Here is an 18,699-nt window from a genome sequence, read left to right as displayed (position 1 = left end):
GGAGAGGTGGACCTTACATAAGGAAGGGGTATGTGACATCATAAATAACAATGCTTGTAAGAACTTGAAAGGATCAATATTAATGAATTGCAACAACTAATTTGACTAAAGACTCCTGTATGAATAACTAGTAATGGTTATGAAAAAAAAAATACTTCCTCTTACCCCTGCTATTCGAAATCCCTCACCTTCTTTTACATATTTTACAAATTTATTGCATTTTTCTGATATGTTATTAATTGTTTTCATATGTATAAGACATTAATGTAACTGCACGAAAGGGACGCTTTAAGATGGCTGCCACAAATATCATGAATTTTAGGTGAAATAAGGCCATCTTTGCTGGTCATGATCATTGTTTATGCACAGAGAGCGCTTTAAAAATTGTGATTTTATCTATGGTTGCCAACACCGAAGAAGGCGGTAATGCCGAAACGCGTCTGTTGGCAGGGGAGAGGGTTTCTGCACTGGAATAAGTCATCACACAAGAATTCCCGTGAGTGCCGTCTTTTGTTTTCAGGCTCCACAGCAGTCAGTCTTTCATTCATCTGAGTTTCATAGCATGAGTTCTCTTAAATTTTCTCTTAACAGCATTAATGTTTAGAGTGCTTGGAAACTGCAAACCTATGTCAGTGGTTACCTAACAAAGGCAATTGACGTAGACTTATTTCTTCTGGGACTGGGATCTTATTGTACTATAACTCCACAAATTGCACTTTCCTGATTCCAATCGCACCCCTCATACCCAGCCTTCTACATCCTCCCTCACCTCAGAGATAATGTCCTGGAGCCATCCTTTGAATTTCGTTCTATTCTATCCTGACCTTCAGAATAAGGACTTTGGCTCCAAGAGTGGCTGGGGTTCCCTCACTGAAATAAATGATGTTTCTTATTTCTGTCCCACCACGAGCTGTGGCTCCAGCATCAGCCCCACCAGAGGTCACAAACAACAGCAAAAATAGTTTCTTAAATGTAGGAACACCAATTTGTGATTGAATCGCAATTTGGGTTTGCAACCTAATACTTTTCGGTATTTGGAAGTGTCTTGTTTAGGACGTCCCTTCCAAATACCAAATCGTAATGCTAAGTATGAATGTTTTGCAGCTGAAATGCAGCTGCAAAACATTAATATTTTACTGACACCTCAAAGGAGGTGGTAAAGTATTTGCAAATGAGAAGGGGTCCCGCGAGGACCTCTTCCCCTTTATAAATGTTAAATAATATATTTTTCTAATGTAGGCAGTGGAACTCTTTAAAATATAAAATGTACTTTCAATTTTTTTCTTTAAACACATCCCATTTTTCTTTTTAGAAAACTGGGTTGCATTTAGAGAAAAGTGCTTTATTTAAAAGCAATCACAACATGGTGGTCGGCACAACTCAGCAAGCCACCATCCCTGTGATGGCTGTGATTCCAGGTGGGTCATAATTTGCGACCTACCTCACTAATATTCATGAAGTAGGTCGAATTGCAACCCACTGTGAATGAGTATTTTGCAAAATAGCCTATAAGGGCTAGGGCACTTCACAAATTACCACACTGGCCACAAAAATATTGCGACCAGTATTTTGCGACCATTTGTGCATACATCTAACCCTTAATGTTGTGCATGTGTCCCTCTCTACAATGGTGTATAGTTGTCCTGAACAGCAGCTTTATTAGGATCAGGCAATATATATGCGACAATCATACATTATTTTCTGAGGCGTGTATATTATTAAGTTGACAATTTGATTTACCCTAATATGGTAGCCATTTATATTTCAACAGTCATTTTTTTTAAATAAGTGAATACAAAAAAAACACGATGCTTCCTCTTGCCATACTGAGGCTGGCTCACTCAGCCACAGTTTTACATTTAGAAGTGGGCAAGTCAACAAATTGACAGGGAGAGCTGAGCCAAGAGTCTGGATCGGATCTTAGCGCCAGTGCACTTGCCGATCCCTGAAATTGTTTGCTATGTAAATCATACAACAAGCATCACATAAAATATGATAAAGTCACTTCGAAACAAAACAAAAAGTGTATTTCCTTTAAAATGTGAAGCTTTCTCACTAATACCTCACATTAGAGCACTGCAATGAGAAGTACTCTAACAGGCAAAACAATTGTCATGAAGCCCTTTATGTGGCCCAGATTATTATAAAGCAAGGTGGCGCTTACAGCAACTGCTGGTCCGTTACCTACAGGAATAGATGAGGCGACCAACTTTTACACAGACTGGGTGGGAACAGCATGTAACAAATTAGCCCCAGTAAAACTTTGATTTCCCAAAAGATCTCACCCAACAGCTCCCTGGTATACGGAGGAGCTGAGGAAACAGAAACTCACTTGCAAAACCTTGGAGCGGAATTGGAGGAAAAAATATGAGGAATTAGATAAAAAGTTATACAAACAAAGTCTTGCCTCGTACAAGCTACTGATATTTAAAGCTAAGAAAATTCTCTTCGCAAATCAAATCAGTTTAGCCAAAACTTTGAGAAAAAAAATCTTTAAAACTGTATCAAATCTGGCCTCCTCCCGTCCAGCACAAATTGAGTCAAATCAGGAACTATGCAAGGACATCGCGAGGTTCTTCCTGAATAAGGTGGAGGTCATTTTTTCAGCATTTAACCTCCCAAGCTCCGCAGAGCCCGAGGTTTCGCTGGAGGGAAGGAGGCCAGCTAAGGACCCTCCCCTTGTCTTTACAAATTTGCCGAAATATCCTTAACGGATACTAAGAAACTCCTCATGGCAGCGACAGCAGGCTCTCCCTTTGATCCCTGCCCGGTCTCGGTGATCAAACACGTCCCGGCACCCGTAGCCCTTGCACTCACCTCCCAATTTTCGAAACAGGGCATTTCCCAAAACTGTGGAAAATCGCTTCTATATTACCCCGCTAAAGAAGCCGAGCCTTGATCCTAAGGGTCCAAATAACTTTCGACCGATATCCCGCCTTCCGCTACCAGCGAAAATGATTGATAAGTCAATGAATTTGCAACTCAGTGCCTTCCTACAGGATAACCATGTGTTAGACCCTATGTAAAACGGTTTCAGAGAGGGTCCCAGTACCGAGTCTGCACTTATTAAATCTGCGGAAGAGATTAGGGAAGCTCTGGATAAGGGAGGTAAGGCCGCCCTGGTTCTGCTCGACCTGTCGGCGGCCTTTAATATGGTCCATCATGATCTATTGATGGACCATTTGTTGCCATGCGGCGTTCAAGGTAAAGCGTGGAAGCTCCTAAAATCATTTTTATCTGGGCGATCACAAATAGTTGCACTGGATGAATTTCACTCTAAACCTTTCACCCTGCCTTGTGGAGTGCTACAGGGGTCTTCGCTTAGCCCCTTACTCTTTAATGTGTACGTCTCATCCCTAGCCTCACTGATCAGCTCCTTTGGTTTTAACCTGACCTCCTACGCTGATGACACACAGATTGTTGTGGCGCTGCGGCCTGGTCAGGGAACTGAATTAGATAATCAGTTCCATGACTGTATGGAAGCCGTGGGAAGGTGGATGACACAAAACTGCCTAAAATTAAATTCAGGCAAGACAGAAGTCATCCTTTTTGGGAATGATGCTAACTTTTGGGCCCCCAACCTGTGGCCAATAACAATGGGCACTCTTCCTGCACCTTCAAGGAAAGTAAAAAACGTAGGTATTATGTTTGATGACAAGCTTAATTTTGGCGATCACATTGATGCAGTGTCATCTATCACCTTCTATGTGCTTAGAATGATCAAGACAATTCTCCCCTTTCTACCGGCTGACAGCCAGCGGACAGTGGTCATGGCGCATATCCAGTCTAAGCTCTATTATTGTAATGGCCTGTATCTGAGCTTACAGGAACGCTTCATGAATAAACTCCAACTGCTGCAAAACGCTGCAGCGAGGTTGCTTTCGGGCACACCTAAATTTGCGTTCATCTCCAGGGAAATTGAAAAATTTCACTGGCTGCCTGTCAGGAAATGGGTGCGCTTTAAAGCCCTTTGTACAGTTTTCAAGGCTCTTCAAGGCACAGGTCCAGAGTATCTGAAACAGCATGTACAATGGTACTGACCTAAAAGAACCCTGCGTTCCATGGAAGCCAAGCTGGTGATAGTACCAATTACAAAAAAAGCCTCTTGGGGTGAAAGAAGCTTTTTCGTACGTGCTGCAAAAGCCTAGAATTACCTTCCTTTTTTTCTGAGAAACAGCACAGATCTCCTGACATTTAGAAAGGGTCTAAAGACCTGGCTTTTTAACCTGTAATTGCGGTTTACCATTTCTTTACCCATGGGATAATAACAAGCCAGGACACCTCCGGGTAACCGCTGCGCTTTATAATTTCCTATAACATAACATAACATAACATAACACAGTAATAAAGAAAAAGAGTTTTGGTGAATTAAAATATTTGTCTATGATTTCACAATTTAAGCAGTGAAGCAGCGATTTTTCCAGGTTGTCCGGTTTTTCAAATCAGCCAAGAAATGGATAGCTAGATGTAATTGCTTATGTAAAGGCTTTGTTTCACCTCTTTGTGCATCTTTTTCCATTTTTATATAATATGAACTCGACCTGAAGCCCAATTGGCCTACTTGTGCATGGGTACCAGTTACATTATAAAAGGTCACAATCATTGCTTATAGGCATGGGGAGATTTGGGCCTGATTAGGAGTTTGGTGGTTCATCGGACAGCCGAACCCGTGGTGGCGGTCCCTGGACCACCAGACTGATGGTCCGCCCACCATATTACGACTACGGTGGTGCGACCGTCACAGGACCGCCTCAATCACCAGGGATCATGGATCCGGAGGCGGTGACGCATTGGTCAGAGGCCTGAATAAGCTTGGCTGGGCTGTTGTGGCACCACCAAGCATATTAGGAGTTTCCTGACCACCTTACTTTTAATGGTGGCGAGCCCACCATGAAAAGTGTGGCTGTGAGGAAACTTTGAGGGTCGAACTGGGCACCCTGTTGCCTCCGGGCCATGGGGTGCATGCAGGGGGCACATGGTGTGTGCATGCACCCCCATTCCTGCATGGCATGGACCTTACAGTCCATACTGTGCAGGAACGGGCTTTGGTGCTCCCATTACTGAGCCTTTTTGATAAGCACCACCGTGGGAACTCCAAAGGACCGCCCGCCAGACCAGGAGAAAAATCCTAATCTGGCCAGTGGTCTAACTATGGGTGTGGTGGTCCTTGAGCGGGGCGCTGGTGTGACGGCCCGCTCCAGGTCTTCCAAACTCATAATCAGGCTCTAAATGATTTGTTCAGAATCCCAGGATTTTGAGCAAACTCCTAGATCTGAACCTGGTTCTGCAGTTCCAAAGTATGCATTGCTGGCCTTAATGCCACATTCCTGGGAAGAAGGAGGGAGGCAGGCAGAAGGCACATGAAAGCTCTGCTAGTTATGGGCTCAAGGTTCCAAGAGCCTGGATCAAGCTTTCAGTGAGTCACCCATCCCTGATTACATTATGGGGAGGGTTTTCCACACTAGGAGAGGAAACACCCATCAGTTGCCAATAAGAGTGCAATACAAGCGCAGTGTCTGTCACATCAAATTGTGTAACCATGGCTAACAACTTGTGGGCAGAGCCAAAGACCCGCTCTCTGATGTACTTCTGAAAGCTCTTTTTTAGGTCGATTGTTATGTCTCGCGACAGAGGTGATGTGAGTATAGAACCTAATGAAGATTTTATCTTTTTCAACTATACGAAATAAGGCCACCATTCCGAGTGGCCTGGTGTTTGGGCTGATATTTATCAGACCTGATAATATCTGACTCCACTCGATCGGAATTCATTGGGTGGAATAAATAACACCCTTTTATGAGTTTGTCCCCGATAATAAGGACTACATTGGAGATTTTGGTGGGGATCGCACCAAAATCATCCCCACCAAAATCAAACTGTCCTGGTAATTACTGCGCAATTTTCCCTTTATAAATTTCAGCAGTTTGACCTGCGAAATGTATCCAGTGAGAACTGAAGGAGTGTGGTGTTAGCCACTGTACTCATGATTCTGGTATGTACCTTAACAGTAGTTTCCATACATACCGGAAGTATCCATCCACTTTTACTGATGAAGGTCTAAGTGTCAAAAGTATGAGGTTGTCGACAGTCAGCAGACTATATGGTATTTGTACTTCTTCAGCAAGTCGAATAAAAGGTTCTATATCGTACATCATTTAAAAATCATAACTTTAGTTTTTTACAATAAATTGTGAACTTGATGCCAGAGTTTGTTTCTATAATGTAATGCGTATTTCCAGTATGTACGTATGATACTATGAAGGTCATTTGAACCCATGTGCAAATTAGGGTGCAATGAGTCTCTGGCGTAATTTGCAAAAGTGATCTCGGAGATTTTGCACGCAATATACACATGTACTCAAACAATGATATGTGATTTGTACCTTTTTTAGGTGCTTCCCTTACACATTTTCACAGATTGAGTTTATGAAGATTGTGGTAAGAGGAAAAGTTATGGGCGAGTGGCGACTTTTTCTACTGAGCACTAAAAGGAGTGCGCGAATGGATAGCAATTGCCGCGTGAACACATTTTGTAAGACCTGCCGGTTTCTAATGCTGATATCTATCTATCTATCTATCTATCTATCTATCTATCTATCTATCTATCTATCTATCTATCTATCTCTCTCTCTCTCTCTCTCTCTCTCTCTCTCTCTCTCTCTCTCTCTCTCTATATATATATATATATATATATTCACTGAAAAAACCATAGGTTTCACACATGTTATAGTTAGCTGGACATTTTACTGATAAAAAACCAATGAAATTCCCCCGTTATAGTTACTGTAGGCAACTATAACTCACGCGACCGCAATCCTCTGCTGATGCTAATACTGTATTTAGACACTTATTTGCCCATGTCTTCTTCCATTAAATTTTAGCTATACATATATTACAAATATTTTTTTTTCATAAAGACACATATGTCATCAGCAGAGGATTACGGTCGCGTGAGTTATAGTTGCCTACAGTAACTATAACGGGGGAATTTCATTGGTTTTTTATCAGTAAAATGTCCAGCTAACTATAACATGTGTGAAACCTATGGTTTTTTCAGTGAATTTTTACGGTTTTTTAAATGCTAAGTTACTTTACGCCATTTGTGGCGTGCGCGCCCACTTAACGCAGTTCGTTCCATGCGCGCACGGTGCGCTTCGCGCACCGTGCGCGCACAGTGAGCACGCGGTGCGCTTCGCGCACCGCGTGCCCACATTACGCTAGATGGGCCATGAACGCACGATGCGCTTCGCCGTGCGCACATGGAGGACATATGATGAGCAAACTCTTAAATCTGCTTTTCATTTATTTTTTTTTATTTTTTTTACCGTACGCTTACCGTAAGCTTACGGTACGCGTACCCCGTGATTTTTTTTAAAATCAATAAATGTTTTTTTTGTACTTTTCTGTCCTTCTTTGACCCCCTTACAAATGTTAGGGGGTCTGTAACTCTCCTCATTGCCCCCTTTCCTTGTTTTCTCTGTTTTTTTTCTGAGTGAAACACACAAAATGGCGGCCGCCGCTTCCTGGTTTCGGCCGATTCGAATGTTTACTAAGATCTATGGGCCAATCAGAATCTCCTTCGCGCACGCCATGTTTCTTCCGTACGCTTACCGTAAGCTTACCGTACGCGTACCCCGTGATTTTTTTTAAAAATCAATAAATGTTTGTTTTGTACTTTACAGTCCTTCTTTGACCCCCTCACAAATGTAAGGGGGTCTGTAACTCTCCTCATTGCCCCCTTTTCTTGTTTTCACTCTTTTTTTTTCAGAGTGAAACACAGAAAATGGCGGCCGCCGCTTCCTGGTTTCGGCCGATTCGAATGTTTACTAAGATCTAAGAGCCAATCAGAATCGCGCTCGCGCACGCCACCGTACGCTTACCGTAAGCGTACGGTAAGCGTACCGTAAGCGGGCTCAGATATATATATTGATTTAAAGGCTATTTTCTCAGAATCTACTGAACAGATTTACACCAAACCTACAAAAGGCACTTCCTTGACCTAGGGACTACCTCTCTGCCAAATTTTGAGTAATTCTGTTCAGCCGTTCGGGCTGTAGCTCGTTCTAAAGGTCCTATGGAAAAATGCATGGGAAAAACGCGTTTTGGGACCCCCCTTTTATCTCAGCCCCCGCTTGACGGATCCCCCCGAGACTTTCAGGGTAGGAGCGGAGCGTAGCGCCCCACCTATTTTGAGAAATTCGCGAGGATTCGTCGACCGGCGCCAAAGTTATTCAAAATAGAATGTTGAGGTTTTCCTATGGAAACGTGGTCCTAACTATAACTACCTACTGGCGACCGCCAGTAGGTAATATATATATATATATATATATATATATATATATATATATATATAGTGGAAATAGAAAAAATACCTTTAAACAGCTATGAAGAATGCCAAGCTGAGTTCTCCATACTCACTGCAAAGGGAAAAGGTTGCAGTGGGCTGCATTCTGGCGCAGCGTGTTGGACCCCTTCGTGACCCAGTGGTATAGGCAGGAAGGAAGCAGTCTGACGGAAAAGGTTCTGCCTAATGAGCCAATGCAATTAGTTACATCTGCTTAAACAATTTAATACGTTACAAAATGAAGCCACAATTCACCACCAGGAATAATTGTCAACAGGAGACCAGGCAAACCGTCGCTGGTAGCACAAACAGACTGACACCTTGGTCTCCGACTCGCCGATGCGTCACAATATCTCTCTCTGCCCTTAGTGGAGAGTTGGATGAATGGAAAATGTAGTATAAATACATTTGAGACTTTATTTTTGGTAGCTCACTTCATGCACCTGTTCTTGCTTCCTGTTTTTAATATACCAGTTCACAGCTGCTAACCGCATTTTTTATTGATTGAACCTCTCAGCGACGGGTACCCTGCTCCGGTACCGTCAGACACGTCAGTGTCTGCTGTGCCTCCTGCAGTGATGGACTCTTCCAAGGGCCAGATTGTCACTCAGTACTTCATCTGTGAAGTGGGGGCACACATGGCCAATTAGAAGTTCAATGGAGGTTCAGTATAGCGGCCTAACAGCAGTGAGCGGGAACAATTTGTGGAGTGGGGTGCTGGCCGGTAACACCACCTCATATGGGGTACGTAGCAGGCTGTCTTTGAAAACACAAAAAATCCTGCCTGAAAAAAGACCTGAGTATTCTTTATTCACCCCCGCACACCTAGCTCTATCGCCCCTACGCAATAACCCTTTGCTGCCGGCTTATTCCTGAATATTATGTTGTAGTCAAACATAAAATACACGACGATGACAGACATCGTTGCTTTTGGGCACTCGCCACAGCACCATCCTGTGCCCTGATAATGGGTGAACATTTATTGTGCTGAAATGAGCCACAAGAGGAATTGAATGACTGGTGTGTAAGTATGGCCCTTTATTTGGAGGGGGGGAGTATGGGAACCAGCAGCTGATGCTCATGTGACTTTCATTTTACTACAAGTGCCAGTGTACTAGGTCAGACATCGCATCAACCGCGCTCCTCCTGTTCAGCTCTCAGGATGCGGCTGTAGGCAACAGGGGTATCGGTGCCCTGACAACCAGGTAGAGGATCCAGGAACCCCTCATGGTCCCTACAGGGCTGCACTGCACTATGGGGGCAAGAACGATGGCATCAACATGTTCTGCTACAAACCCCCACAGCACAGTCACAGTGTTGTGGCCACCCCCACCCCCTCATTGCAGCGCAAGATGGATCTCTGAATCCGGGTCAATGTGTCCCATGGTCACAATGGGTAGACACCACTTTATTCTGACCATTGTCGTTACTGGTTCCAATGCATCTAAAGCTGCCATGAAGGATGTCACCTTCCTTCACAAACAGCATCATTGCAGTGAACATTTTTGGTCATGGGGTACTGTGTTCTCATCTCCGTCCACGGCAGGGGCACCACCCACAACCATGTGACATCACTTAACAAGGAATCCCAGGCTGCTTCCCATAGGCCTTCCTATTTTTACTAACATGTCCTTTATGAGTGAAATGACAGCTGTCTCTTCTATCATTACCAGACCATCCTAATACAGGAACCAATATTTAGGGCTGCTGCATTCGATAATTAGCATAGTGTTTCCCATTCATGCAGTGCCTCGTTGCAAGCAGGCATCACATTGCTCTGACAAACCAAAAAACCCATTACTACTTCTGATGGACTAAAACAATTGATTTAAGCTTATTTCCCAGTTATCGCCTTTAGAGAATGTTAACATGACCCATAATCTGCTTCTTTAGAGTAACAACTCCCATGCATCTCAAATACTTTCAAGTCCTTCTGGCCTCAAACACCACCTGGGTAATGACCTCTAATCATATTATAGCTAAGGATCAGTTTCCTGAGTCAGCTGTAATTAAAATGGGCCTTAGCTGGAATGTTTACATCTGGCCTGACCTCAGTCAATGTCTTCCTCGAGGACAAAGACATTTGCCACATACCATTAACCAAGGCCTTCCCACAGACGCCAGGGGCTATTAGAAGTATTTATCTCTTTTCCCTGGAGAAATTACAAATGCTGAGCCATTCCCACTGCACTCATGATTATCTTTGGAAAAAATAAGCATATTTCTCTTTTATTTTCAAGGCGAAACATTAGCAAAAATAATTCTTAAGCAAACAGTGGACTCTGGGGAGGAGCCAGCATTACGAGGGTGACATTGTAAATCTCCCGAGCACTTGCTGTTGTGTGATTAATGTAATCTCAATAACTGTGGGTGTTCATCTTGATTGCACTCTCAGAATGACATTTTTGAAATAACAAAAGACATTAATATAAAATATTTGCAGAAGGAATTCATCTGCTTGGGAAATTCTCCAACCACTTTGTATGTAGTTGGAACTGTCAGAACTGGAGGCCTAGCCCTAAATCGAATCAGCCACAGTCAATGAACTTCTGTTTTGTGTAGGAAAGACATCACCAACAAAATCAATGGTTCTGTCCCTAGCTCATGCATATTTTAGATATTCTATTTATAGGAACAGCAAAGACATTGGCTATGCACTTCAATAAAACTCAACAAACTTTTCCAATTGGCTAGAAGCTCTCCATTCGCTGCCCTGATATATCAATCAGCGGGTATTTCGCGTAAACCGTGCAGCTGGCGGGGAGGTACTGCAGTCTGTCTGTGAGGTTTAAGGATTGTTTTCCTACTGGGGTTTCATAGCTAATTGTTTTCATGTGTAGAGTACAAGGTTATATCAACTACAAAGAAAAAAAAGAGCCAACCCCAGAAAGTGAACAGAAGAGGAAGTCATCAACAGCAAAACTATTCTTCCGAGACATAGGCAGGGTGTTCCTGGAACTGTATCCCTGCACAAGGGATATTGTGTCTATATGCACAATGTAGGAACACTACTAACGAGCTGCGCGTTAACACATGGCACTTCAATTCAAGTAGCTATCAAATATCTCTCCTGGGAACACAATTATTGTCCTTGTAGCCAAGTTTGTACAAGTGTAGGGGTTACATAAACTAATAAAATAATGTAACAATGTAATGTTGGCAAGAATACACTAGTTAAAATAATGGATTGTCTGTCCAAGCATGATTAAGTGCATAAGTGCTCTGGACAGAAGATGAACAATTGTACAGTTCAAGTATGAAAAATAAAAGCAAAACATGCATTAATGGATTTCAGAAATCACTAGCATTTAATGGGACCATCCTAATAACAATGTCACAGTATGTGTCAAAACCCAAGCAGACATCAAACACATGACATTCGAGAATTCTTATTGCAGGTGATTGCTAGTGATGCTGAATCGATTAAAGAAAACAGTTCAGTGCCCAGCAGACTTTTGGGCAGTGGGGGAGCATAATCTACATTTGTACAATTAAATTCATTTATTGGCAAAGTCTGATTTCTATTGTTAAATAATGTGAATTCTACTATATCATTTGTAGTAAGAGACCTCATTTAGCCGTTGTGAGCAGTCCCTGATTTAACATGCTATTCAACTTAAGTTAGCCTCATATCTATTGCCATTTAGAATGTCATATTTTACACGTGTGAGGGGAAAAGGCCTGCACATTACATTTGTGTTTGTTTTGCACATTATGTTTCTCCCACTGGAGAGGCTGTATTTTTCCAGACACCTTTTGCTAGCTAGTGAATAGGTTATTGTTATGTATGAGACACCCGATAGTAAGGTTCTCATCAAAAGAAGATGAAGGTGCCAGGATGGGAAAGTGACTCATGGGAAGAGCTGACTGTTTCCAACTGTCTGTCCAGTGTAACAATTCATAGACATAGCCTTGTATGGAACATTGTGTTGCCCTGAGAAAGAGGGGAGTTTACCTGCTCCCAGAGTCTGAAGTAATATGATTGACACCTGGGAGGGAGAACAGTTTGTAATGTTGAAAACTAGTACCTTTCTTAAAACCAGAGAGGAGATGCTTGCTGACTTTGAACTGAGAAGACCGCTCTCACCGATGCTGATCTCCAATTCCCGAATGCAAAGGCATAGGGCCATATGTATCAACACATGGCCCTGTGTTTAGACACAGAATGGGCAAAACCCTTTGATACATCTGGCCCATAGTGCCTAGGCATTCACATTCCCTCGCCCGAGACCTTTATTGGTTTACTGAAGCTTACACCTTATGTTATTTGCCTAACCAAATACCCTTTTCCCGACCTATCCTTTCTTAAATTTAATTAGGGTTTTTCCTATATGAAACACGTTTTGCATATTTTTAATTCTTTTTGTTGTCGTTGTTAATTTTCTATTTTTCCTTATCTTGAAATATAGGTTTATGGACCACTTAAACTTGTAATAATGATGCTTAATCTAAATACTTAATGAATTAATTAATAACAATGTTAGTTTGACTAACTGTGGCAATAAATCTTTCAAAACTTATTACAATACTCTTTGTTGTTTCCTGTGAGGACCTGATATTATAGATTTAAGGATCCCTGCTCCATCAGTAGGGGATGGCAAACCTATCATAAAGCCCTCAAAATTGCATTCACTATCCTACTTGTCCAAAAGAAATTGACACTTTTTTCATTTACCTTTTTAAATTGCCACAAATTGGCACACAGGGTGCTGGCAGAGAGGGCAAATCAGGCCACAGCTCTGTTGAGTCCATTGAGCCTGGTGTTAGTTTTGGGGGTTACCTGGATGTCAACAAGGGCTGTCAGTGTGACACATGCTTGTTGAATGATGCTTTATAATGATGATGCAGCTTTAATGGGGCACTCTGCTAATGCTTTAGTAAAGTTCATTTGCAACTATTTTACAAAAGCAGAGAACTAGACTTTGCAAATATTTCGACATATAAAAAAAGGTGTAGCTTGACATCAGCACCGTGATTTCTATTTAAATACAGGTTTCACTATGAGGTATCACAGGATAGTGGTGTTCTTTGAATCCTTCATTTAGCTTGAAAGGTTCTGTGTAGCACCTGACACCTAAAAGAAGTGTGTCTTTTCAACTACTTCTGTGGAATCACTCATAGAAACGCATAACGATTGGTTAACTTTAGCCTTTGACCTGGTACAATAGGAAAGAATAAGATCTAGATAAAAAATAAACTAGTCAAAAGATCTCTCTAATTACAAAACCTGACTCTAAAATGTCCTTGGATCAAACCGTCAGTGACAAACCTAAAAAAAAGCTTTGTGTAGAGTGTGGAAGATGGAAGTCTATTAACCACTCCCTAGAACTCTTCAAACTAGTATGTGAGATCAGGAATCGAGGATCATAATCAGTCAGTTGGTTCAACCTGCAGAAGAATTTCATTCCCTACTTTGGACCAATGGTGAAAGCCAGGAGAGTTGTAATTACTCACTAGTAATCTACAGCATGTTCATAAATTGTTAGTCATTTGTGTTGGTGCAAAGATTCACATGTTTGATGCATTTGTATGGTTGCCTGGTTGTTTGTCCAAATGTACTCTTCCTCCTGTGTTTGAACAAGATCAGCTCTCCATGGTGCATGGACGTACCCCAATGGATCCATATTCTGTTGGTTAATTTCCACACTTCTAGGAGCATTTCCTATGTGTGTGTCTCCTAGCAACTTCCTCCATTCCCCTGTTCTCAACCTCCTCTACTCCTTTTTATCTGATCTTCAATATTCTGCCATTTGTTCATTTTATTATATGCCTGACCCCTTTCATCAGTACAAGGATCCGTGGGTTGCTAAGATTCACTTATGGGTGTTTGATTTCAAGTTTTTATTGACAAGTGGTCCACACATTAAATCCAACAGCAGGAACAACAAAGTCCTCAACTAGTTAGAACCAGGAGAATGTATTGCAGTGTGATCAAAGGTAATGTTATTGATATAAACAGATGTCCCAATGGACACAAGAGATACTGATTAATTTAAAACTTTACATTTTTGTGATTTTAACTGTGTAGGGAGTATATATTTTTTGTTACCCAGTTTAATTTAAAAACCGTGCATGTAGCAAAGCTTAACTATCTACAGGCCTTGTCAAAACTTCTCCGCAATGAATCCTGTGTTAAGGTAGCATGACAAATTGTCAAAGAAAAGAATTCCAGTTGAGACAAGTGAAAACAAGAATTCCTTGTCTGACCAACCCCTCCTGTCCCATACTTCTTTAACAACTTACCACGTTGCTAGTAGTGTAGAGCCGGGAACAGGACACGTTTTATTCTCTGGATTTACAATCATGGGGTTCAGCACCAGTTGAGCATCCACTGTTACCACAGGCCTTGCTCTGTGGGAGAAAACACCGGTTTAACATTCCCAGCAAAATGCCATTTTCAGTTATTCTAACTGAGAAGCACGCATTTGAGGAATTTTCCCAATGTAGAATTTACTCAGTGTGTGGTTATTAGTTCAATAAAACAATTCAAACCAAATTTGCATGCATAGTGGCAGCAGATGTCAATGCCAACGTCTATGTCTAAAAATACAATTGCTAGCTTCAATCCTTCAGGAATATAGAACATTTTTTGCTCATGGCGTATACCTGTATACAACTGCTTTCCCTACACCAAAGGCTCCAACAATTATATCTGAAAAAAAGAGAAAACATATCTTTAATGTCATAATTTTATCAGAACCTAATAAATACATAGATGGTTGAGTACAGGTGTAAAGCCTTTAGGATTAACAGGAGATTTCTCTCAGGTGCCAAATAGCTATATCATATATTTGTAGGTTTGATAAATAGTGTCACATTTAGGATCTTATAGAGGCAGACACCCCATCCATCAACCTCTTAGGTTCTGCTCTCCATATAGAGTTGGGGGAACTGGAAGGTTTTCCTAGGCATAGACCCAGCTGCTCTGCCTTCATAATCACAGGCACTCTGCCCACTGCTGGACCACCAGATCACACTCGGAGACCATTGCTGATTTTTCCTTCCAGTGACTGCCATGTGAAGTATGATGGTCCCGGGAAGTAAAATGTGAAAATATCTCTGCCACTCAGAGAGAAAAACTCCCTGTTAATCAGGGACATTTATGTTTTGGGTTTCACTAGCTAATTTTAGTTTACCTCTTTCCTCTCTGCATCATACACACCACACACAAGCAATCATAGGCCCCAAAATTCACACTCTGGCTTATTTTCTACTTGAAGAGCTCCCCTTGTAGAATTTCTCTAACAATGTGAGGATGGGCCATAGGATAAACATGCAATCTTTGGGTGGGTGAAGGCCTTCGTCTTTTGAAAACAAAAACCATAGAACTTTGGTCAGATAGGCTTGAGACATGACATTCATACATTGTTTCTCTTGGAACTATCTCCTGGGCACTCTGTTGTTTACAGGTATTATTGTTGGGGAGGGCTTTTCCAGAATTTGATTTATCCCTCTCTTCCTCCCTAGTGAAATACTATACAATAACTAAGTACTGCTTGATTCATTTGAGCTTGAAACTCCTTGGGGTTGCCCTGCGATTTTTCTTCTGAACAGGTCATAAACCACCTATTACCATTTTCTTCTTCCCATCATTTGTGCACATGATATGAGGGCAATTCAAATGTGAGCCATTGTTCACCTCAACGTGTCCAAGGTAAATCCACTAATTTGTGTTTTCATTTCTAGTTTCAATAGAATCTTCATCCCAAATCCAAACTATATGAAACCTCTTCCATTATATTCCAGAACAGTGGTTCTCAACCTGGGAGTGCATGACCATGGTAGCAGACTGGATGTGAACCAACTGTCTAATGCTTAACTCCTACAAAACAGAAGTTCTGGTCTTCGGCAACATGCCCTCCCTATGGCACTCTACCCGATGGCCAATAGAGCTAGGACCAACTCTCACATCCACATCCTATGAAAGAAACCTAGGAATCATTCTAGACAACAAGCTAGGCATGACAGCACAAATCAATGCAGTGAATACCTCCTGCTTTCGCATCCTATGCATGTTACGAAATGCTTTTAAATGGCTGCCACAGAACACCAGAAAGAATGTCACACACACACTCATCACCAGCAGGTAAGACTTCGGCAACACTCTCTATGCCAGAATATGTAAACAACTCCTACAGAGGCTACAGACCATCCAGAACACCACCTTACTCAACCTCCCAAGCCACACCCACATTACACTGCACCTCAAGAAGCTTCACTGCCTTCCTATCCACAAACATAGCCAATTCAAACTCCACAGATGCACATACAAAGCCCTGCACAACACACAACCAGAATACTTAAACAGCCACATACACTTTTACCAGCCCACCCGAAACATATGCTCTGCCTCCCTTTCACTGGCACACACTCCCTGCATCTGCAAACGCAAGCAGGAGCTTGCTCTTTCTCCTACATTCCACCCAAAACATGGAATGATCCCCCTCACCACATCAGAGCCTCCTCTTTACTTCTTGAATTCTGCAAGAAGCAGAAAATAGACTCTTCGACTAACCCGAGGGGCTTCACACTTACCAAAGCACCTAAATACACTCACGGATGAGTAGTGCGCTCTACAAATAGACATAACATAACATAAATTATCGTACCGCTCTGCTCTTTAAAACCACTAGATAGATTATATACAAACGCATTGCAGGATAAAGTGTCAATATTATTTGCATAAAATTGCCATACTTCTAAAAAACTGAAAATTTGGAAAGTGCAAAAGCAAGCAATTGATGAAAATATTGTATGCCTGGGAAATTATGCTTATTATTCCTTTCTCTAACCTGAGTGTTACTTTTAACATATATATACATTGTGTATGCTCGCAGGCATGCTTACGTTGTCATGACCAAGAGCAAGAAGGGTACACGGACACTGAGCTTCTTCACAGTGTAAGGAAGGCTGCTCTGATGATGTGCACAATGAACCCTGTCTCGAGATCAGACATTGTCTATACTATCTGGCACTGTTGGAAAGTAACCTGCTTTCCATATGCTCATACATATTCTTCCACTCAAACGTTAGCTCCACACATTCCATACATTAATGAGATAAAGCACGAAAAGGGTGTGTCCTCACGCCATATGCTTGCCTTCTGCCTTTACCATGTGGGAAGAAGCAGCTTCAAAGCATTGCAAACGTAGCAGTGGCTTGTTGAAGGGCAGTGATTTCCAGGGCTGGTGCATTGATGTTTTACTGCTAACATTTAAAAACCAATCACTGAAATGAAAATGCTGTCTTTGAACATTGCAGGAGGGCATGCCCCTGCGTGATACCGATTAGAGAGGCGTGTCATAGAGTGCATCAAAAAAGTACAATTGCAGGGCTCCAAAGTAATGCTTTTTGGGTTTTGCTAAAACTGAATGCCTTTGGGGGCGTGGTCTGCTGGCAAGGTAAGAGAACAGAATTAACATGCAGGGCGTTTTTTCGAACTGCAAGCTTTCTCAGCACCCAAAATCCTTTCAGTCCTTTTCTATCTGGCTTCTTCCACTGTTATGTCAGGAAACCACCCATCCTAAACTGGAATAAAAACACCAGACCACCTGCTAAACAAACCTCCTTCCTCCACGCTCCTTGTTGCTGTTTAAAATAGACACAGATTTTATGAAATAGTCTTTGTGATACATTCCTAAGTATCTTGGTTGAATTCCTAATCAATTTGGTCTCAAACACTGAAATTGTAATCCGACTCTCTTCTTAAGCCCTCAATGGAGCTGCCCCCCTTCTCCCTCTAGACCCTCACGGGTGAGTAGTTGCGCTTTACCAACCCTGATTGATTGATTGATTGATTGATTGATTGATTGATTGATTGATGGTTATGTTGCCTCAAGGATTATCCTACTCTTGCCAACACCTACTTCCATCTCCTCCTCAAAATCATCAGCAACTATGGGTTGTTGTATTAATCCTTTACCAACAATGCACTGCTCTATTTGTGTTACCCAACACAACAGTATTACCAGTTCTGTCAATGCTGCTTGGCCTACACTGATGCTTGGTTGGCCATTAGCCCTGTTAAAACCAATAGTTTCCAAGCAGATTCGCTGTTTCTCAACTCCATGTTCAACACCAGCCACTTATCTCCCTTATGCTCACTGGCTGGTTACGGCAGTCTAAAACCAAAGGCCCACAGCTAAAGGTTATGGCCCACCCACAATCTGAGTTCAGCATCTTCTTCTCTAGTGTCAGAGCTCCTTCAACCCTCTGAAAGGCAAACCAGTAGCAAATGAAAGATTTAGAAATTTCTAAGCAGACTATTGTGATACTCTCTACCAAAATCTGCCAAATTATCAGGCTCAGCATTCTGCAAAGTGCCCAGCATAATTGTATGCTGGGCATGTGTCAAA

General features: G+C 42.0%; 1 protein-coding gene across 1 annotated transcript in view; it reads right to left on the bottom strand.

The window, feature by feature from the left end:
• Positions 1-18,699, bottom strand: part of ITGA8 (integrin subunit alpha 8) — a 652,632-nt gene that overhangs the window by 308,295 nt on the left and 325,638 nt on the right. Inside the window, exons 14-15 of the mRNA XM_085631247.1 lie at positions 14,951-14,996; positions 14,588-14,695 (exon numbers count right to left, since the gene is read on the bottom strand). Of these exons, the coding sequence (XP_085487373.1) occupies positions 14,588-14,695; positions 14,951-14,996 (154 nt within the window). The remainder of the gene's footprint in view (positions 1-14,587; positions 14,696-14,950; positions 14,997-18,699) is intronic.

This window comes from Triturus cristatus, chromosome 10 (genome assembly GCF_964204655.1).
Source record: "Triturus cristatus chromosome 10, aTriCri1.1, whole genome shotgun sequence".
Taxonomy (NCBI): Eukaryota; Metazoa; Chordata; class Amphibia; order Caudata; family Salamandridae; genus Triturus; species Triturus cristatus.
This window is presented reverse-complemented; position numbering and strand designations above follow the sequence as displayed.